General features: G+C 41.1%; 2 protein-coding genes and 1 long non-coding RNA gene across 10 annotated transcripts in view; 1 reads left to right on the forward strand and 2 right to left on the reverse strand.

The window, feature by feature from the left end:
- Positions 1-1,961, reverse strand: part of RRN3 (RRN3 homolog, RNA polymerase I transcription factor) — a 28,428-nt gene extending 26,467 nt beyond the window's left edge. For 5 of the 7 annotated variants that reach the window (XR_002175074.3, XR_004522021.2, XM_073792283.1 and 2 more), the window contains exons 1-2: positions 1,817-1,961; positions 231-336 (exon numbers count right to left, since the gene is read on the reverse strand). Coding sequence is in view for 5 of the 7 variants with exons in the window: in XM_073792283.1 (XP_073648384.1) it covers positions 231-336; positions 1,817-1,905 (195 nt within the window). In the remaining 2 variants the exon portion in view is untranslated. The remainder of the gene's footprint in view (positions 1-230; positions 337-1,816) is intronic. The other 2 variants (XM_073792284.1, XM_019928661.3) reach the window with 1 other exon arrangement.
- A 63-nt stretch (positions 1,962-2,024) lies between these two features.
- On the forward strand, positions 2,025-18,866 carry LOC141276483 (uncharacterized). Its single transcript, XR_012326101.1, has 3 exons — positions 2,025-2,345; positions 15,137-16,623; positions 17,166-18,866. It is a non-coding gene; the product is annotated as an uncharacterized lncRNA (long non-coding RNA).
- Positions 7,892-23,026, reverse strand: LOC141276482 (uncharacterized). 2 transcript variants are annotated; one of them, XM_073792286.1, is made up of 2 exons: positions 21,296-23,026; positions 7,892-8,046 (listed from the first exon to the last, which is right to left on the reverse strand). In XM_073792286.1, the coding sequence occupies exon 1, from the start codon at positions 22,862-22,864 to the stop codon at positions 21,344-21,346; it is 1,521 nt and encodes a 506-aa protein (XP_073648387.1). In that variant the 5' UTR covers positions 22,865-23,026; the 3' UTR covers positions 7,892-8,046; positions 21,296-21,343. The 2 variants fall into 2 exon arrangements, with proteins under 2 accessions (XP_073648387.1, XP_073648386.1); XM_073792285.1 differs by lacking the exon at positions 7,892-8,046 and adding an exon at positions 16,616-16,681.

Genomic DNA, 23,026 nt, shown 5'->3' on the forward strand with positions numbered 1-23,026 from the left:
AAACCTCAGTAAAGGGGTTACTACTCTAATTTTGAACTGACAGCACCGTGCTGTTGTTAAATTTATTTGATTTCAATATTGATATCTAAAATCCATTTTATTTATCTACTGGTTTTTAGTATAACAGCTATAATTGTATTCTGACTAGCAAAAATCAAACCTCAATATATCAATTATATTTCAATAAAGCTGGGAAAAAAACCCACCAACCTCACATTATCACCTCTTACCTTTCTGTACTTCAGCAACACTTCTGTCACAGTTCCACCAAACCGAACAGTTTTTCTTGGGGGAGAATTGAAGAAATCATTTTCTAGTGCAAGCATATCTGAAAGCCTATAGAACCAAGATTATCAAGCCATTAAGTGCATGACAGGGAAAAATAAAAGCTATAACAGCCAACACTTATTGAAACAACATCATTCAGTGGGACTACTGCTAAAGTCTCCTAATTGGCCTCCCTCCTTCCACTTGAGTCCCCCAGCAATCCACTCTTCATTCAGTGATCTAATGATCTTTCAAAAACTTAAGACAGATCATGCTACTCTACTCTCTTGCTTAAATTCTCCAAAGGTTTCCTACTCTTTATCGTCTTCAAGGTCCTACATTAATCTGGCCCCTGCCTACCTCTCTGACCTCACCTCTAACCACTTACTGTACTGCAGCCAGGGTCCTTTCTGTTCTTCAAACCTGCCAAGCAGATTCCCATTTTACTTATTATTCCCTCTGTCAGAAACACTCTCCAGATGTGTACGTGGTTGGACCCTTGTCTTCATTCAAGTTGAAGCTCAAATGTCAGAGACCTTCCCCATCAGAAATCGAAAGTACCCATCCTCTCCCTCTCCCCTACCATCACACTGTTTTATTTCTTCACAGCAGTTACCTCTATCTGAAATCATCGTTTACTTATCTACTGTCTTTCCCTCCTTAGACTGAAGGTCTGTTGAGACCAGGGACACTGTCTCTTTTGATATACTGTCCCCCATGCCTAACGCCAAAAGTAGGCACTTAAAAAAAATATATTATACGGGCTTCCCTGGTGGCGCAGTGGTTGAGAGTCCGCCTGCTGATGCAGGGGACACGGGTTCGTGCCCTGGTAGGGGAAGATCCCACATACCGCGGGGCGGCTGGGCCCGTGAGCCATGGCCGCTGGGCCTGCATATATATATATATACATATATATATATATATATATGTATATATGTATATATACATATATATATATATAAAATGAGTGATATTATGCCAAGTGTTCCGCAAAGTTTGCTTCTTTTAAACAGAGATTAGTGAAAAAACATAGCATCCTGCTAAGGACTCTCAAAGTTAAACCCCGAAGTGTTTTACGGGCGTTAGGGGCTTTAAAAGCTGAGCTAGATATAAACACTGTTAAACAAACGTGTGTCAAAACAAATTTTAAAAAAACAAGCAAAACGTAAGACGCAATTTTCCGTCAGTGGCAGCATTTGGCTAATAACCCAAATAGCCCAGGGACCTCTTTCCAAAGCTAGTCGAAGAAGCAGGAGGAAAGAGTAAAGGAACAGAATGCATTACCCAGGCCTGGGATGCTATAAGGGAACCAGTGGGGAGAAAGGAGGGACTATGGAACAGCGAATAGGTTCATTTTTCCATCCCCTCTCCCACTTTTATTACCCATCTAAGGGGCATGGACTCACTCTTGAGGACATGAAGTGACCCTCTTCCCTCTGCTCCCACCCCACTCCGTTAGCTCTGTCCCAGACTCTTCAGCTCCTCTCCCCTAATCCCGGTCCTGGGCTTTGGTCCCAGACGCGCAGAAGGAAGCGTCCTTGGTTCTTACCCGGTCCTCGACGCGGCCAGCGTCTTGACTGCAGCTGCCGAAGCGGCGGCATCTCCGGGAAACCGCGTGTGAAGCAACGGTGCCGCCATCTGACCGGACACGCGACGACTACACCTTACGCCGGAAGTCGTGCTCCTTCTAGGACCGCCTCCATCCCGGAAAACGAGTGTGCGAGCGACGGCCTTCAGCCAATCAGGAACCCCACGTGGGGAGAGCTGAGTGACCTCGGCGGGCTAGAGTGCCGCCAAGGCGGTCTCTTCGGCCCCCTGCATCAGGCCCCTCATTCCGCTTGGAGGACTTTCTCCGCCCAGCGAGGTGCGGCGATGAGGCCACCTCCAGTATTAAGACTGGAGACGTTTGTAGGATGATTCGGTCCAGCCCTGAGGCTCCGGGAGAAAGGGCGAGGACACCGGGAGGTGCTAAGCGGTGGCTGGGTATGTCGAGTATTAACTTTTTGGAGTCAAAGCCTTCCTCAATCAAACTGAAGAACCCGAAGCCCTGTGATTAATCCAAACCCGCAGAGACATAGGTGGGTCGGGGTTTGAACAAGTCGGCTTGACCCAGGAACCCGCTTCTCCGTCCCCACTGCGCTATCCTCGCAGATTAGCTTGGGTAAGCTAATCTTACCCTCCCGGAAGCAGGTTTCATGAAGAGAGTTACCCAGAAATCTCAGAGCTGTGATGATGCTGGGATGAGAAATCAGAGAGTGAGAGAAGACAGTTTCCAAAAGGCATTAGCCCTTAAACTTAAAATTTTAAAGGAGGTACCGAGTCGGCCGACCAACAAAGCAGGGAAGGGTCTTCCAAGCATAGGGAACAACAGGTGCCAAAGCAGGTGGGTGGGAAGGAGGCAGAGGGGAAAAGGGAGTGTCCCTCCCCTCAGTTTCTAAGAAGGGAAAATGTTGCAACCTTTGGAAACTGTATAGAACTATATAAAAAGGACGTAAACCAGCTACAGCAACTTGTTGAATATAAAGCACTGTTCTGTTTTTGCAACAGTGTAACTGTCCTTCTGCTGTCTCCATATGGTCTCACCATTTCTTCGCTCACTGCTTTAGAGTTCCTGCGGAATGCTGGGCAGAAATCATTCATGTCCCCAAAACAGAGGAAATTACGCCCTAGCTCACAAAGATGTTCAAGACAGCTGTTTAAGTGGGAATCTTTACCCCTCCACCTCCAGAGCTTAAAAAACAAAACAAAACAATTCTTTGCACTCTCAGCCAGTAGAAGTTTAACTCTGTACTGTCAAGCAATTTGACAATTACTTTATTCTTTCATTTTTAGAAAGTCTGATATGTAAAAAAGAATATATATTAATGTAAGTTATCAAACATAGTAAAGTGAACACCTGTGAATGTACACCCAACTTATGAAACAACCTGTATTATTGATTCTTCCTGTGTGCTCCTTCCATATCCCACCTTCTCCCTGCTTCCTCTCAAGGTAATCACTATCCTGATTTTTTAAAAATCATTTCAACTTTTCTTTATGTAATTACCATATATATTCCCAAACAATATACTGTTTATTTTCACTTATCTTTCAATGATAAAATTACTTCCATGCTGTATTATGCTGCTGCTTCTTTTCAATCAACATTATGCTTCTAGAATCCATCCCTGTTGTATGTAATTGTGTTTTCCCTGCTTTGTAGTGTTCTATTATATGAACATACCATGATTTATAAATCCATTTTCTTATCTCCAACATTTAGATTTTTTCTTTCCGCACTCCCTCCCACTGTTATGTACATTGCTATGAATATTCTTATAATAGTCTCCTGATTCACATGTGCAAGAATTTTTCTAGGGTAGAATTGCTGGCTTGGGGGGTATACAAGACACAGTCAAAGAGCTTTCCATGGGAGTTTGGGATTAGCAGATGCAAACTGGTATATATAGAATGGGTAAACAACAAGGTCCTACTTTATAGCACAGGGAACTGTATTCAGTATCCTCTGATAAAACATAATGGAGGGCTTCCCTGGTGGCGCAGTGGTTAAGAATCCTCCTGCCAATGCAGGGGACACAGGTTCAAGTCCGGGTCTGGGAAGATCCCACATGATGTGGAGCAGCTAAGTCCATGCGCCACAACTACTGAGCCTGCGCTCTAGAGCCCCAGAGCCACAACTACTGAGCCCGCTTACCTAGAGCTGGTGCTCTGCAACAAGAGAAGCCACCGCAATGAGAAGCCCATGCACCACAACGAAGAGTAGACCCCGCTCGCCGCAACTAGAGAAAGACCACGCGCAGCAACAAAAACCCAGTGCAGCCAAAAATAAATAAATTTAATAAATTTAAAAATAAATAATGGAAAAGAATATGAAAAAGAACGTATATAGGGACTTCCCTCGTGGTCCAGTGGGTAGGACTCGGCACTCCCAATGCAGGGGCCCCAGGTTTGACTCCTGGTCGGGGAACTAGATCCTGCATGCATGCCGCACCTAAGAGTCCACGTGTTGCTACTAAGAAGACCGCATGCCGCAACTAAAGATCCCACATGCCGCAACTAAGAGCCGGCACAGCCAAAATAAATAAATAATAAATAAATAAGTATTTTTAAAAAATACTCTTTAAAAAAAGAATGTATATATATGTATCAATATAACTGAGTCACTTTGCTGTACAGCAGTAACACAACGTTGTAAATCAAGTATACTTCAGTAAAAAATAAAAGGAAAAAAGAGCTTTCCAAAGTGGTTGTGCCACTACACACTGCCAGCAATACCTTGTCCTTAAGCTTGAGCACAACTCCTTCCTTATTCCCACAAAGCACAGTTAAGACAAGACTTCTAAGTTAAAATGTTTTTTCAGTGAAACCTGAGCACAGTGCAAGAAAAATCCTAAAACTAGATAGTATAATCTACTATTGGAGTTCCTTGGTCATGTTTCTTCATTGGGGATCCTCTACTCACTCTGTTCCATGGGCCAACTCAGCTGGCCAGGGAAAAGCCTCCTTTATCCAATCTTGCCTTTCCCAGACTCTGATCTCTTTTTGTCTCCAACTCTAATAAAAAAAAAATAATAATAAAGACCTCTCCTTCAACAACAACAAGCAAACAAGAATTAACATGCTCCTGAAAAGATGCAGCCTTGCTCACAAAGAAGTCATCCCTTTACATTACTGTGCATTACAGCCGTTCATAATTTTTCTGAGCTTCTTCACTCCAGAATGAAATTTTACTTTCATATACCCAGAAGACCCATTAAACTGTTTTTCAAAAGAGCAGTGTTCCCCTAGAGATGAATTTTACAGTCATCCCTAGAGTAGTTCTCTTGGTTAAAGCCTCTTGGCTTGAAAGTAACAGAAACTTTCTCAAGCTAGTTTAAGCAAAAAAGGAGAATTTGTTCTAAGGATACAGGATATCTTAAAGCACCGGAAAATAATTTTTCACTGGCCAAATTTGAGTCAGGCGCCCTCCTCTAACCCAATCTTGAGAGGTGAGGTCATATTGTACCTTTGCTGTAGATGAGAATGTCACTATTAATGCTCCAGAAATGTTTTTCAAATCACTATATGGCAGGGATGATTCAAATGAACAATTTCTAAATAGCAAAGCCAATAATAGATATCACATTTGTCCCTTTTCCCTTTCCAAAAACAGTCAACAATTATTTTATGTCACTTATCTTTACAAAAACGCCATTCCTTAATGCAAGATCTCAACTATATATCTTTATTACTTATTTATTTATTTTATTTATTTTGGCTGCGTCGGGTCTTAGTTGCAGCACGCAGGATCTTCGTTGAGGCATGAGAGATCTTTTGATGCAGCGTGTGGGCTTCTCTCTAGTTGTGGCATGTGGGGTTTCTCTTCTCTAGTTGTGGCGCGGGCTCCAGGGCACATGGGCTCTGTAGTTTGCAGCAAGCGGGCTCTCTAGTTAAGGCACGTGAGCTCAGTAGTTGTGGCGCATGGGCTTAGTTGCCCCGCAGCATGTGGGATCTTAGTTCCCTGACCAGGGATCAAACCTGCATCCCTTGCATTGTAAGGCGGATTCTTTGCCACTGGCCCACCAGGGAAGTCCCTGTGTATCTTTAATACATATAGTTAATGTATATTAATTAATAATGTATATATGTTTACTAATTAAAGTATATTTACACACAATATATGTAATTATATATAATAAAAATACATATAAATTGTATTGCTATCTAATTATAATAGATAATTACATACAATATAATGTATTTAATACATTATTAAATAATAGTATAAATATATCCTAAGACCATTAATTTAGAGCCTTCCTTTTCCCAGAGAAGTATAAAGCAGAGTTTGTCAACCTTGGCACTATTGATATTTTGGTCCAGATAATGCTTTATGAGGGGAGGAGACTGTCCTGCGCATTGTAGGATGTTTAGCAGTATCTCTGGTCTCCACCCACTAGGTGATAGTAGCATTCCCCTCCTCCCCATTATGAAAAGCAAAAGTCTCCAGACATGTCAAATGCCCCTGGGAGACAATATTGCCAAAATTAAGAACCACTGGTATGAAGCAGGGCCTTAGTGAACTTTTAGTCCAGTTGAAGACACAAAATATATAAGAAACAACTAGAGAAAAAAAGGTAAAACAGTATACAAAATTATATTGTAAACAGTCATAAAATTTTCAATTTTGCCTTTAATATTCTTGGAGGATATTAAAAAATATTACCATTTTATTCTGTTGGGAAATGGTGGTAATGCGCAAGAGCTTCATGCTATTTAACGCCTAGTTGGAATGTTTTTCAGAGTTTTACCAGAAGGATGCTACAGAGAAAAGTGCCTTAATTTCTTCCCTAAATTCCTTAGAAGACAACTGCATCTGACTTAAGTTATGAATCAATAACATTTTCTATTGTTTTATTTGCATAATTTCAGAACTTTGTTTTATCTGTCTTTCTAATTGATCTTTGGTTGGAAGGAACTACCAAACCTCAACTTTATCTTTTCTGACAGACTTTCAGTCTAATAGTAGTTAATATCTATATTCATCTATTCAACAAATATTTATTGAACACCTAGGTACCAGGCCCTGTGCTAGGCACTGGAAGTCTGTGGTCAGCTAACAACAACAACAGCAGTAATGGTCCTTGCCTCATGGGGTTTGCCAACTAGTGAGAGAAACAGACATTGATCAAATGTATCATTGATCACACTTACAAACCTATTAATTCCTTTACAGGAGAATACATAGTGCTGTGGGGTTCTATAATGTGCATAATTTATATCTTTAGGGAGTTCTGGGAAGTTTCCTTGAGAAAGTGATTATTGAGTTGAAATTTAAAAAGCACTAAGCGGGTATTCCCTGATGATCCAGTGGTTAAGACTTTACGCTTCCACTGCAGGGAGCACGGGTTCAGTCCCCTGTTGGGAAACTAAGATCTCGCATGTGGCGTGGCCAAAAAAAAAAATCACTAAGGGTGAAGGGGTCAGGAGACTGTGAGGGGACAGTGCTTTGAAGGTAGGAAGAAAAGTGTGTGCAAGACCCCATGGCAAGAATAGAAAATGGGATATCATTTAGGATTTCAGTCAGTTCAGGGTTGAGGTAACAGTCATTTGGAGGAGGGTGGTGGTGGGTGAGAAGAAGAGAATCCACTGAGAAAACAGCCAAAATTGGAATCCTGAAATAAATGAATAATTGTCCAGGGATCCTTTTGTAATACAAATACTCATTCCTTTTCCTTCTTTATATTCAAATTATATTAGCCTTTTGCAAAGCAAGACACAAAGTACAGAGATCTAAGCTAAGTGGATGTTAAATTTCAGAAGAAGTAATATATTATTTAACAGCAATTCACCATGATATAATCTGATAATGGTACTGGAAAAATTTCTCCATACTAATGTTACTGAACTCAGGTTCACCTGATCATCACTCAGGAATCCAATACCGAGAGGCAAGTGTTGGGTGAAAAGGAAAGATGGCTTTATTGAGGAAGCCAGCAATCCTGGGGAGAAGGTGGAGTCATGTCCCAAAGAACCAAATCCCTACTCCCCAGGTTTTGCTTGGCGATTACACAGGGAAAAGAGGAAAGGGCTACATTCTGGGGAGGGGGCAATCTTCTATTTTCAGAGATGATTGTCTTGATCACACAGAAGTAGCCATCATGTCTCACTTGTGGTTGGAACATTATCTGAGCCATAAATCTTTGGTCAGCTAGGCCTTCTGGTTCCAACTGGCCTGGGGTCTATGTGCTTGTGGGCAGTATACAGTTAACTTCTTCTACCTTGTGGGGGTTCCAGTATCTGCAAAACAGTTCAAAGGATATGGCTCAGGATATTATCTATAGTCCTTGAGGAGGTACTAAATGTCCTTGACTTTGTTTAATAGCAAAACTATTATTTTGTCTTGCTTGCCTATTTTCCTCTGCATTTTCTCATTTCTCAGATTAAATTTATTCTTTGGAACTGGGGGAAGGCCTAGGAGGCTAAAGTTTTTCTACAAACATGAGGCAGGTGGAGGATGGAGGTTGTGGCGGGGTCATCTGTCCCGGGAAGGTTCCACAGGGTCCTGCTCAGTTACACTAAATCATTTAACTAAAAATTTACTTATATAACAGAGGATAAAGAAAGACTTAGAACTATATTTTGCTGTATGATCCATTCCCTGTTTATTAAACTCGTGTGGTAAATACATACTGTGTGATATAAAAGCACGTTGAGGAGAAAGAGTGGCACCGCAGAAAGAGCATCAGGCTCTAGAGCTGTACACCTTGACCTAGCTCACAGGGTTAAACTTTCAGCTCACTCCGTTCAGAAACAAGAACTAGAGAAGTACCCTTTCTCAGGCTGATCAAACCAGATTACTGCATAAATAAGTTAATCTCCTAATTACAGCCCCTTTCGACTTTTACAACAAAGTTCTGCATCACTTTGTTAATCATAAGTAATGACCCTTGTGCCATTTTGTCTAGCAGAGTCAAACTATGAGAGATCTTAACATGGTGGGGAATTCACATTAGTTTTGCAGACTGTAATATTGGAAGCCTTATACTACATACAGTCTATAATTATACTCTAATATAATTTATGGTATTTGGCACTTGTCAAAATGCAGTTTTCTTTCCTTATTTTTGTGCAGGTGACTAAAAGGCATATAGTCTTCCATGCTTATTTAATTTAATGAAGTATATTAACTCATAGAACATGGGGGATGGGTAAATAATCACATTAACAATATTAATTTTAAAATTAAAAAACTGTTTCATGGGTTTTACTGATGGAGTTTCACCCTTTAGAGCTGAGTCACAAAGAATAGGAATCAAACCCCAGATTTGTCATTTACTCTATTACTTTGGGCAACTGCCTAAATGTTCTCAGAACTTCAGTTACCTTATCTATAAAATGGGGATAACAATTTTTTTCAGTTATTTTAGGGCTATTGTAAGGATCAGATTAGAGCGTGTAAAGCACAAACCACAGAGTATGGCACAGTGAGCACTACAGAGTGGGTTTTAATTAAATGACAGTAGTATTTGCCCATTTATTTTCATGTAAACATGAGAAATGTAGTTGCAGTCAGCTGAAAACTGACCTGTGAGATAGAGAGATGGATTTATTGTAGAAAAGAAGAAAATAATTCATAAATTGCCCAGCAGTAACACCTTAAATATTTTGCATCCTATTACTTATAGTTTGTTTCTTATGGCTTTTTAAACTAAAAACCGCAGCCAATGCCTGATTATTTTGGGCTTGATTATCTAGTTATGGACTACTCAGCCCTTAATTTCTTGCTGTACAACATTGAAAACAGAGAGAAAGGAAATGACTTCTGCAGAGACTGAATCATCCTTGTGCCTCGTATAGTATCTGGCACTTAGTATGTACTAAATAAAAAATAAAACAATTTAATCACTTTTTAGTAACTCCAGTTTTAGAAGTCTTGGGTAAGACCAAAGGTAAAAATAAGACTCTTTGAACAATGCTATTTTGTTTTTCACTGTCACTATCTCTAGCCTTCTCACAACTGAGTTTTGACTATGCCAGAGACATTAAATGAAATGCTTAGAATGGTGTTGAATAGAACACACATTGATTCTTTTTCAGGATGATGTCAAGTATGACCTTAATTATTAGAAGAATAAAACTAAGTCCAAAATACTTCAGTGTATATTATATGACCTGTGGGAGAAACAAAAGAGAGAGAGTATTTTAGCCATCAAGGAGTTTACAAACCTGTAAAGTCAGATTTAACTTGCATATTAACAACTTAAGAGAAACTTTATTTATTTATTTATTTATTTATTTATTTTTACATCTTTATTGGAGTATAATTGCTTTACAATGGTGTGTTAGTTTCTGCTTTATAACAAAGTGAATCAGTTATACATATACATATGTTCCCATATCTTTTCCCTCTTGCATCTTAAGAGAAACTTTAAAAGGGGGAGGGGACATATGACAATGAAAACACGATGACCCGAAACCAGTGGGATGCAGCAAAAGCAGTTCAAAGAGGGAAGTTTATAGCAGTACAAGCCCACCTCAAGAAACATCTCAAACACCTCAAATAAAAAACCTAACCTTACACCTAAAGCAATTAGAGAAAGAATAACCAAAAAACCCCAAAGTTAGCAGAAGGAAAGAAATCAAAAATATCAGATAAGAAATAAATGAAAAAGAAATGAAGGAAACAGTAGCAAAGATCAATAAAACTAAAAGCTGGTTCTTTGAGAAGATAAACAGAATTGATAAACTATTAGCCAGACTCATCCAGAAAAAAAGGGGGAAGACTCAAATCAACAGAATTAGAAATGAAAAAGGAGAGTAACAACTGACACTGAAGAAATACAAAGGATCATGAGAGACTACTACAAGCAACTCTATGCCAATAAAATGGACAACCTGGAAGAAATGGACACATTCTTAGAAAAGCACAACCTTCCGAGACTGAACCAGGAAGAAATAGAAAATATAAACAGACCAATCACAAGCACTGAAATTGAGACTGTGATTAAAAATCTTCCAACAAACAAAAGCCCAGTACCAGATGGCTTCACAGGCGAATTCTATCAAACATTTAGAGAAGAGCTAACACGTATCCTTCTCAAACTCTTCCAAAATATAGCAGAGGGAGGAACACTCCCAAACTCATTCTACGAGGCCACCATCACCCTGATACCAAAACCAGACAAAGATGTCACAAAGAAAGAAAACTACAGACCAATATCACTGCTGAACATAGATGCAATAATCCTCAACAAAATACTAGCAAACAGAATCCAACAGCACATTAAAAGGATCACACACCATGACCAAGTGGGGTTTATCCCAGGAATGCAAGGATTCTTCAATATACGCAATTCAATCAATGTGATAAACCATATTAACAAACTGAAGGAGAAAAACCATATGATCACCTCAATAGATGCAGAAAAAACTTTTGACAAGATTCAGCACCCATTTATGATAAAAACTCTCCAGAAAGTAGGCATAGAGGGAACTTACCTCAACATAATACAGGCCATATATGAGAAACCCACAGCCAAAATTGTCCTTAATGGTGAAAAACTGAAACCATTTCCACTAAGATCAAAAACAAGACAAGGTTGTCCACTCTCACCACTATTATTCAACATAGTTTTGGAAGTTTTAGCCACAGCAATCAGAGAAGAAAAAGAAATAAAAGGAATCCAAATCAGAAAAGAAGTAAAGCTGTCCCTGTTTGCAGATGACATGATACTATACATAGAGAATCCTAAAGATGCTACCAGAAAACTGCTAGTGCTAATCAATGAATCTGGTAAAGTAGCAGGATACAAAATTAATGCACAGAAATCTCTTGCATTCCTATACACTAATGATGAAAAGTCTGAAAGAGAAATTAAGGAAACACTCCCTTTTACCATTGCAACAAAAAGAATAAAATACCTAGGAATAAACCTACCTAAGGAGACAAAAGACCTGTATGCAGAAAACTAAAGACACTGATGAAAGAAATTAAAGATGATAGAAACAGATGGAGAGATATACCATGTTCTTGGATTGGAAGAATCAACATTGTGAAAATGATTATACTATCCAAAGCAATCTACAGATGCAGTGCAATCCCTATCAAGGTACCAACGGCATTTTTCACTGAACTAGAGCAAAAAATTTCACAATTTGTATGGAAACACAAAAGACCCTGAATAGCCAAAGCAATCTTGAGAAAGAAAAACAGAGCTGGAGGAATCAGGATCCCTGACTTCAGACTATACTACAAAGCTACAGTAATCAAGACAGTATGGTACTGGCACAAGAACAGAAATATATATCAATGGAATAGGATAGAAAGCCCAGAGATAAACCCACACATATATGGTCACCTTATTTTTGATAAAGGAGGCAAGAATACACAATGGAGAAAGGACAGCCTCTTCAATAAGTGGTGCTGGGAAAACTGGACAGCTACATGTAAAAGAATGAAATTAGAGCACTCCCTAACACCATACACAAAAATAGAACGAAATTAGAGCACTCCCTAACACTATACAAAAAAATAAGCTCAAAATGGATTAAAGACCTAAATGTAAGGCCAAACACTATAAAACTCTTAGAGGAAAACATAGACAGATCACTCTATGACATAAATCACAGCAAGATCCTTTTTGTCCCACCTCCTAGAGAAATGGAAATAAAAACAAAAATAAACAAATGAGACCTAATGAAACTAAAAAGCTTTTGCACAGCAAAGGAAACCATAAATAAGACGAAAAGACAACCCTCAGACAGAATGGGAGAAAATATTTGCAAACGAAGCAACTGACAAAGGTTTAATCTCCAAAATTTACAAGTAGCTCATGCAGCTCAATATCAAAAAACCAACAACCCAATCCAAATATGGGCAGAAGATTTAAATAGACATTTCTCCAAAGAAGATATACAGATTGCCAACAAACACATGAAAGGATGCTCAACATCACTGATCATTAGAGAAATGCAAATCAGAACTACAATGAAGTATCACCTCACACCAGTCAGAATGGCCATCATCAAAAAATCTACAAACAATAAATGCTGGAGAGGGTGTGGAGAAAAGGGAACCCTCTTGCATTGTTGGTGGGAATGTAAATTGGTACAGCCACTATGGAGAACAGTATGGAGGTTCCTTAAAAAACTACAAATAGAACTACCATATGACCCAGCAATCCCACTACTGGGCATATACCCTGAGAAAACCATAATTCAAAAAGAGTCATGTACCAAACTGTTCATTGCAGCTCTATTTACAATAGCCCGGAGATGGAAACAACCTAAGTGTCCATCATCGGATGAATGGATAAAGAAGATGTGGCACATGTATACAATGGAATATTACTCAGCCATAAAAAGAAACGAAATTGAGATATTTGTAGTGAGGTGGATGGACCTAGAGTCTGTCATACAGAGTGAAGTAAGTCAGAAAGAGTGAGACAAATACCGTATGCTAACACATATACATGGAATTTAAGAAAAAAAAATGTCATGAAGAACCTAGGGGTAAAACAGGAATAAAGTCACACACTGGAGAATGGACTTGAGGATATGGGGAGGGGGAAGGGTAAACTGTGACAAAGCGAGAGAGAGGCATGGACATATATACACTACCAAACGTAAGGTAGATAGCTAGTGGGAAGCAGCCGCATAGCACAGGGAGATCAGCTTGGTGCTTTGAGACCGCCTGGAGGGGTGGGATAGGGAGGGTTGGAGGGAGGGAGACGCAAGCGGGAAGAGATATGGGAACATATGTATATATAAAACTGATTCATTTTGTTATGAAGCAGAAACTAACACACCATTGTAAAGCAATTATACTCCAATAAAGATGTTAAAAAAATTTTTGAAAAAAAACACTAGAAGGTACAGTATTAGCACGTTATATATATAAATGAATGTTATATAATGAATGTATTGTATATATGTATTTGAATGAATGGATTTACAAGAAACTAATAACATTTTTTAAAATATATAAATTTATTTATTTATTACTTTTTGGCTGTGTTGGGTCTTCGTTGCTGCATGTGGGCTTTCTCTAATTGCAGCTAGTGGGGCCTACTCTTTGTTTCAGTGTGCGGACTTCTCACTGCAGTGGCTTCTCGTTGTGGAGCACAGGCTCTAGACATATGGGCTTCAGTAGTTGTGGCACATGGGCTCAGTAGTTGTGGCTCGTGGGCTCTAGACCGCAGGGTCAGTTGTTGTGGCACATGGGCTTCGTTGCTCCACGACATGTGGGATCTTCCCAGACCAGGGCTCGACCCATGTCCCCTGCATTTGCAGGTGGATTCTTAACCACTGCACCATCAGGGAAGTCCTAATAACATTTTTAATGTCTATTAGTAGCACTGTGCTGAGGATTATAGAGAGACTTTACTCTGTGCTGTTTTATGCTTGTTGGATTTTGTAATATGGAAATATATTACCCAAAGATTTAAACTTTAAAAATGTGTTCATCCTATATATTTATTTTTTTATATCACGTTTTTAATTGAAGTATAGTTGATGTACAATACTATATAAGTTACAGGTGTACAATATAGTGATTCACAATTTTTAAAGGTTATAATTCATTTAAAGTTGTTATAAAATATTGGCTATATTCCCTGTGTTGTATATTTCCTTGTAGCTTATTTTATTTATTTTATTGAACAATTATTTATTTATTTGGTTGCACCGGGTCTTAGCTGCAGCAGGCAGGCTCCTTAGTTGCGGCTCGCAAACTCTTAGTTGCGCTATGCATGTGGGATCTAGTTCCCTGACTAGGGATCGAACCCAGACCCCCTGCATTGGGAGCGTGGAGTCCCATCTGCTGTGCCACTAGGGAAGTCCCCTGTAGATTATTTTATACATAATAGTTTGTACCTCTTAATCCCCTACTCCCATCTTGCTCCTCCCTCCTTCCTTCTCCCCTCTGGTAACCACTAATTTGTTTTCTGTATCTGTGGGTCTGTTTCTTTTTTGTTATATTCACTAGTTCGTTACATGTTTTAGATTCCACATATAAGTGATATCATACAGTATTTGTCTTTGTCTGACTTATTTCACTTAGCACAATACCCTCCAAGTCCATCCATGTTGTTGCAAATGGCAAAATTTCATTCTTTTTTATGGCTGAGTAGTATAAAAACATTTCTTTTGAAATGGGGGAAAAATAAACCAGACAGTGTTTTTATTTTATATTTATTGGTTGATTTATGTATTTATTTTTTAAGAATAACGAGATTTATTTTTCCTTCATGTGGAGGCCTGTGTGGAGTCCAGGCTGGTGGGCAGCTCTGCTCCAGGCAGCCGGTCATTTGGGGACCTTGTGTTTTTAAAATACATAAACATCTGTATTTACTAAGATGATTAAAGTTGTTTCTATCTTTCTTTCAAGGTGACTATCTGCTTCCTGGCATTGTGGCAGCACCTGAGGTTCACTAATCACAGTTCTTGAGAACCACCTCTATTTACCCAAGATAAAATCCAACCATACAAATATTGATTAGCTACTGCAAGATAAAAGGCTCTTCTGTAGGTTCCTGAAACGTGCGTGTGGGCACACCCCCCAACAATGTCCTTTGCACTTACCTGGTCGCTTGTTCTGTACTACGTTAAAGTTGATTTTTCTCTGAGTTCCTAACTATAGTTCTTGTGTTATTAAAACAGCTGTGCTTACCTGGTTCATTTTATATACAGAAGCTCAACTGTTGCATATATTATTACTTAAAAATAAATTGATAAATGTCATATAGTTTATAAATTGCTGGTTTAATCCAATTATTCTTTTTTAAAAATTGTGGTAAAATACACATAAAATTTACCACCTTAACCATTTTTAAGTGTACAGTTCAGTAGTGTTAAGTGCATTGACATTGTTGTACAGCCAACCTCCAGAACTCTTTTCATCTGAAACTCTGTACCCATTAAACAACTACTGGTTCCCCACTCTCCCCAGCTTCTGGCAACCACCATTCTACTTTCTGTTTCTTTGAATTTGGTTCTCTGATATGAGAAATCTCACATAGGTGGACTCATACCGTATATATCTTGTTGAAACTGGCTTATTTCACTTAGCATAATGTCCTTCCCTTATTCTTTTTTCCAAGTATCTGCAATGCATGAAGTCTTCCAACTTGAGTTAATTTTTAAAAATTATAAACATAGAAATAATGACGCATAGGGCAGAAAAGGGGAAGAAATATAAAAGCAACTAAATTTTTGGAAGTTTTGATCCAAAGTACCATACCACCTAAAAATGTACTTTTGCCTATAATTGGAAAATTTAAAAGCAAACTATCCCTATATTAGACCATTCTTGCATAAACAATTCACGGATACAAAGAAAGAACATAAGAGGAGAGCAGTCCCAAATGAATTTTGTTTGATTATCATTAAAATATGCAATCAAATCAGCAGGTTTTAAATCCTTGGGAAAAAGGGAAACTCATATTGCTTAAATCAAATGAACATATAAATAAACTGTAACATGTTATAATACCCTGATTGTATTAACCTTTCTGATAGCTTAACGAGGTCACAAAGCATCCTTAAATACAAGGAGCTGCAATTTTCAATGTCCGTTTCTGTGGGATTTGTACTGACACATTCACCCAGAGTATGTGAGACATGATTTTCCGCTTAGAATGCTGGAATGTTTTCACAAGAGAAGTCTATTTTAAAAACCAACTTCTTTTAAAATGAAGTTCATTTGGAACAGCATAGTTTATTATGGCTTCAAATTCTGGCAATAAACATCTATACTGTCTGGGGCTGGAAAATTCTCCCCACTCTGCAGCACAGACTTGGTGGAGGCAGCTGGTCAAGTCTGCAGTGCTGAGACAGGCCAGGGCTCCAGATGGAGGTTTCCAAATCGAGATTAAGGTAAGTATTTGTGCTTTTATAAACTTGGCACTTAAATCTGTAGGAACATTGGTGAGCTCTGGAAAGAAAAAAGCAATTTTATTTGAGATGAGACTTACAAACATAGAGAGGAACCAAAAAATGAAAGAGTTGTTGATTTGCATTCTCTCTCTGGAAATAAAGCTTTCAACAGAGAAATAACCCTAGACTGATCTGGGGTATTACAGCCCAAGTTATGACTAATAGGCTTAAGAAAAAAGTTCTTTAATAACTATCGCTTGGAAGGAAAGCTTATAATATACACCTTATAACAAATTATACATCAATTACACATCAATTCCAGCTCCTCCATTTATGTGACATTGAAAAGAATTACATAACCTTCCAATAACAAATCTCCCTTCCTTGAAGTGGAGATAATAATGGTGCCTTATCTCTGATGGTTGTGACGAATGAGATAAAGCCTGTAAGTTACTTAAGCACAGTGGGTAGTGTATTATGAACACCCAATAAATGTTAGCTATTATTATTAATAAATGCCCCATATGTGTGTGTTGATTCAGAATTATACAAAATGGGAATACAAAGATGAACAAAACAAAGATGAATGAGATCCTCATGGTCAAGTGGAGAAGATACCATTACTATTTAAGAGGTAATGCGTCATCTGAGGATCAAAATAAAGTGGTTTTTTTTTTTACGTGCCTAATGAACTATAGCGCAAATTTTTATTAGTCTAGATCAGGGTTTCTCAACTTCACACTGACGATGTTTGGGGCGGGATAATTCTGTGCTGTGAGGGGCTGGCCTGAGCACTATAGGGTGTTGGGCGGCCTCTCTGGCCTCCACCCACTAGATGCCAGCAGCACCTCTCCCCACTCCGTGCTTTTACATTGCTGTGGTCTATGGCTGGGAGCCTCCAGGACTAAACCCCGGGGATCGGTTTCCACTCCTGCTCTCCCCAGAGCTCCCTGTGCCTGCCTGTCTGGCCTGCCGTCTCCTCAGGGCCTGAACGTTACGGCAGATGGCAGGCGTCCAACGGTGGAATCTCAACCTGGGAGTCAGGGACTGGGCAAATCAGCTCTCCTCAGGCCAGCAGACAAAGATGAGACAGCCAGGTTCACTGAGAGGAGAGGATGATGGCCTCGGGCCTGGGTGTCACTGGGGCAGAGTGAAATACACTCTGTTGGCTGCGAACCTGGCCAGGCAGGCTGGTCTCCCTCTGCCTCGGGCCAGTTGCTCTTGGTCAGGTGGATGACTCCAGCCGTGCAACTGGAGTCAAAGCCGCTATACAGCCCATCCCCCAGCAAAAGGGGGTGGGGTGGGGCGGGAGTAGTTACTCTCTTGTTATATAAGCAGCCACGTAATAGTCTGGATCTTGCCTTTTGGCCCACAGAGCCTAAAATATTTACCATCTGGGCCTTTATAGAAAAAAATTTGTCAACCTCCATTTTAGATAGGTACTTATCCTACCGTCAGTACAGAGAAATGCAACAAAATGGTGTCATTCTACCTGACGTCATCTTGAGACAGGAAGACAAGAGCACAGCCATTTCGGAAAAGGACCAGGGTAACGGCCTTGGGCAAAAACAGGCCTTGTAAGCTAAAAAACAAAGGCCCCGGGCGTCTGAGTCCCAGAGACTAACCTTATCTGTTCCTGTGCGTTTTTGCAGAAAATTCTCATGCATTTCTACACCCTCACAGAAACAACTCCCTATTCCTTATAGCCATCATGGGGCCACCTGCTGATGATCAAAGAAGTTGGATGATTTCTGGAAATTATCAGTGATCCATGAGACGAACCCTCCCTTTTGTTATAAAAGCAACTCGCCCCTTCTACTCTAGGAGCTGGAAGTTTTGTTTTGCTTTGTTTTCTTGCTGTTGTAGTTTTCCGCCCTCTCCTTTGTGCACATGCTACCTCTTTGAATAAAAACCTCTGCTTGCCTAAGGGTCTTGTGGAAACAATATCATTTCTATGGTGGTAACATCCAAGAATCTGGAAACGGCCTGGCAACAATCTTTGTAGCAAAAAAAATGTTATGTACAAGTAAATAAACACCTGACAGTGTTTTCCGGGATGAATACCCATGGAGCCTACACTTTATTTTTTAATTAATTAATTAATTTATTTATTTATGGCTGTGCTGGGTCTTCGTTGCTTCAGGCGGCCTTTCTCTACTTGCGGCGAGCGGGGGCTACTCTTTGTTGCAGTGCGTGGGCTTCTCATTGCGGTGGCTTCTCTTGTGGAGCACAGGCTCTAGGCGTGTGGGCTTCAGTAGTTGTGGCGTGCAGGCTTCAGTAGTTGTGGCATGCGGGCTCAGTAGTTGTGGCTCACAGGCTCTAGAGCACAGGCGCACGGGCTTAGTTGCTCCGTGGCATGTAGGATCTTCCCGGACCAGGGCTCGAACCCGTGTCCCCTGCATTGGCAGGTGGATTCTTAATTACTGCGTCACCAGGGAAGTCCCCTACACTTTAATTAGAAACTGTTGTAACATCTAAGAGGACTGTTTTCCCCTTAGAACTAACTGGCAGAGAACTTAGCAATTATTCTCTAATTATTGGCCACCTGCCATTACTTTAGAACAGAGCCCACAGGTAGAATTATGAACACAAGTACCCTTCTTAAAAAGCCTTCAAAGGTTTCCCACTTCCTCACACCCAACCCCAAGCACTCTTGACTCCAGCATCGGATTATCCTTTCCCAAATGTGTTGCCAGCAAGCCATGGACTGACTGTTAAACCTCTGAGCCTTTCTATTGATGATTTTCCCCCATGCATGGAATGTTCTTCTCATCTTCCTCAACCAATAGACACCTACTTTAGGATCCAATTGAAAAATTCCTCACCCTGTATTCTGGAAGACTGTGAGTAGACTCATGTTACAGCTCACTGTGTTAGTTATTCCTAGATCTGTCTGCCTTGATGAACAGTGAGCACTTGGAGAGCAGGGGCACCTTCTCTCTGAATCCCCAATGCCTAATGGAATGCCTGGCACTTGCTAGAAATTCAGTAAATGCCGGGTCAGTGAATTAATTATTTGAAAGGCACTGCATGGCTCTTCCTGTCAAAAATAATTATTCCACTAAAAATTATCAGGTAGACACCAGCCTACCCCTTCTCCTTCCTTGTCTAAAATTTTCTCCTCTTTAGAGAACAGGGTCTCTAAACTTTCTGATGGCAAGGTCTGCATCCTTTCATGTTTATATGCATTTACCATTATTCCTGGCACTTAGTAAGTGCTCCTTTAAGAATTACATGGAGAATTATTTCGATCATATGAATTACTTGAAAGAATTAATGGGAAAAAATGATCTTTTTCAATAATACTAAATCTTTAACTTCTGGAATTATTATGGTTTGTCAGTGTTTTGCTCTTAAAAAATTTTTAAAGAGATAAACATAAAACACTGAATGTATTTCATTTTAGAATCCACGTGTCCAAATTGTACAAAATCAAGAGCTAAAATACTTTGCCCCTATGATTATCTATAGAATATATATGTGTTTATATACCTAGAGAGTGTTACACATTCTCTTAAAGGCGAATTGGAGAAAATCATAAGGAAATAAAGAGTTTGACTTCCACCTAATATTCAGTTGTATCTCACGCTGGAAATGAAACCAACCAATATGAAATTAGGATAAACACCTTCTTGAATATGTTGGTAGCATTTAAACAAGGAGCATTAACATAATTTCAAAGTATTGCTCTGCCCCCCATACTCTTCCTCCCTGCCCCCCCAAATAACTTATCAACAGGATTAGAGAGAAAGACCAGGATATTGACACTCAGCACTTAACCCCCTGAGAAGCAGGGTCACCAATTTTGACCTTCACATGATCTTTTCTACCATTCCAATTGCCAAGGGTTTGGGAGTTAAGTGAACTTCCTCCTCAATAACTTTAACCACAAAATTCATCCAATAGGTCAGAATAAAGGGTCTTGGGATTTAATAGAAAGTGCATACGATTTAGTACAAATAACCAAATGTTTTCCAAATTTCAGAATCTTTCCAAGTTTCACTCTACAATTAATTTTTACCTTTACATTGACTCATGTAAAGTATTTTTTACTTAAATAAGTGGATTTCAAAAAAGAACCATCACTATTGTATCAATAAATAGAGAAACCAGTATTACTGGGCATGAATAGAAGTTATCCACTGAAATAACTTTGTTAACACAAATGGTATTAAATTCTAGGTGGGTGCAGGTGTTGCCTACCAAAGTGTTACAGAGGTGTTAGAGATCACTAACCCCAAACTAAGGGCATTCTCCTTGATATAATCAGAAAGATTGAAAAAAGAATTGAAAAGGGAATAACTTTCCCACTGGAAGGCTCACTGCTATTTGTGCTGTGTCCCTGTACCACCTAAAATCATCTTGTTTCAGAAACACTGCAGAGTCCCCCCACCTTAGAGGCCCTGAAGGAAGGTAATTAACACCCTCTCCACACCAAGTCGAAATAAAGCATCAGGCTGGGAGAGCCATAAAACCTTAACAGTAACTCATCCACTCAGAGCACTAGGTTTCAAAAATCTACCAAAGTTCAAATGATCTAATCCCTGAAGGAAGAGGCCACTTCACCTCCAGTAACTTAATGTTTTTGAAGAGAGGGGGTTGAGGAAACCACCAGAACATGGACCCGGCAACAGTTAAGGAATACTGCAGGTATTCCTCCAAAGTCACTTACTTGGTGGAGGCCTTAGGGCCACTCGGAGGGCTGGGGTCTGGTTCTGTGCTAGAGAGAGCGACTCCTCCTCTCCGGGACGGGGGTGGGCGCCCTGCCGGGGGGCACTGACTGCTGGGCTTGAGCAGCTGGGGACTCAGGGAGCAGGGATGCAGTGTCAGGGGGGTTCTGACTTAGCTCCTGGCCCGCTGGTGGTGGGGTCTCAAAAGCAACTGGCTCTCTGTGAAACTCCTGGGCAGATGGAGACTGGCTTGGTCCAATCCTCTGGACTAAAGAGCTGCTCTGGGAGGTCTGTTGGGTGTGATACATGGCCTGAAAGTCCTGGATAGCCTGGGCCGCCTGAAGGTCCACAGGTTGGGTCTGAAAAGACTGGGTGGGCAGCAGCTGGAGCAGAGAGACCTGGGTGGCCAGACCCTGGGATTGGGAAGCCTGAAGAGGTGGTGGCTGAGTTTGACAGGCCTGAGCAAGATTCTGGAGCTGGCTCTGTGAAGCCACAGGCACCAGGAGGTGGCTCTGTGAAGCCACAGGTACCCGGGGGTGGCTCTGTGAAGCCACAGGCACCAGGAGGTGGCTCTGAGAGGTAAGGATGGTCAGAGGCTGACTTGTAGAGGACAAAGGGACAGCAGGCAGGCTCTCAGAGGCGAAGAGGACCGGAAGCTGAGTAGTAGAAGCCAAGGAAGCTACAGGCTGGCTCTTAGAAGTCAGAATAGGTAGAGGCTGGCTAGCAGAGGCCAAGGGGGCAGCAGGCTGGCTCACAGAGGCAAGAGTAACTGCAGGGGGCTGGCTCATAGAGGCCAAGGAAACTACAGGCTGGGTCTCAGAGTTCAGAATAGGCAGAGGCTGGCTAGCAGAGGCCTCGGGGACTATGGGCAGGCTCTTAAAAGCCAGGATGGCTGGAGTGAGAGGCTGGTCCAGAGGAGATGGAGTGAATGGCTGCACCAGATGGGTCCATGGTCCTTTAACAAACCTTGGGAGACTAGCGTCAGTGCCTAGGGGACCCGCATTGGGGCCCAAGGAGCAAACTCCCTTTAAACTTTTGACAGCTTCAGGTTTGGGGAGATCCTCGCTGCCAAAGTCCTGAGCGTCGCCGCTCTCCTTGGCACCTTCCATCCCGTCTTTGTCCTGGTCTAGCTGGTTTTCGACCTGGCCCGTGACGGTCATATCCAGAGCACTCCCTTGCAGGAACCTCTGGCGGTGCCGCCGCCGCGGCCGCATCCGCATAAAGGTGTTGGAAACGCTGCCCATGTTTAAAGAGAAACGGTTGCTGATGGTCTGGCTCAGGACTTCCAGCGTGGTGGCGGAAGGCAGGTGGTAGGGCCTGTTCAAGGGTTCTTCAGAAGACAGTTCGATGTTACCGCTGTACCAGAAAACCCACCAGAGGAGGCTGAGGAAGATGATGATGGAACCCAGGTAAAGCAACAGGTCGTAGAAGAGCAGATCGGCGAAGACCCCGGTGAACATCACGGTCGCGCCCACCGTGTCGAAGGCGACGCCCAACCAAAAGAAATGCTTGCAACGGCCCAGACCACACCGCTTCTTGGTCCTGTCGACGTCGTTAACCGAAAGCTCCATGAGCTCCCACTGTCGCCGCCACCAGGTCCGCAAAAGCGACCAGGCAGGCGGCAACGCCACAGGCCAGCTGTGGCCGCTTGGTCCCCATGGCAACGCCTTGGGGGCAAGCCAAGCAGGAGGCGGGGCGAGAGGGCGGGAAAGAGAAGCCGCCGCTCACCTGTT

The sequence above is a fragment of the Tursiops truncatus genome, chromosome 15, assembly GCF_011762595.2.
Source record: "Tursiops truncatus isolate mTurTru1 chromosome 15, mTurTru1.mat.Y, whole genome shotgun sequence".
Lineage (NCBI taxonomy): Eukaryota > Metazoa > Chordata > Mammalia > Artiodactyla > Delphinidae > Tursiops > Tursiops truncatus.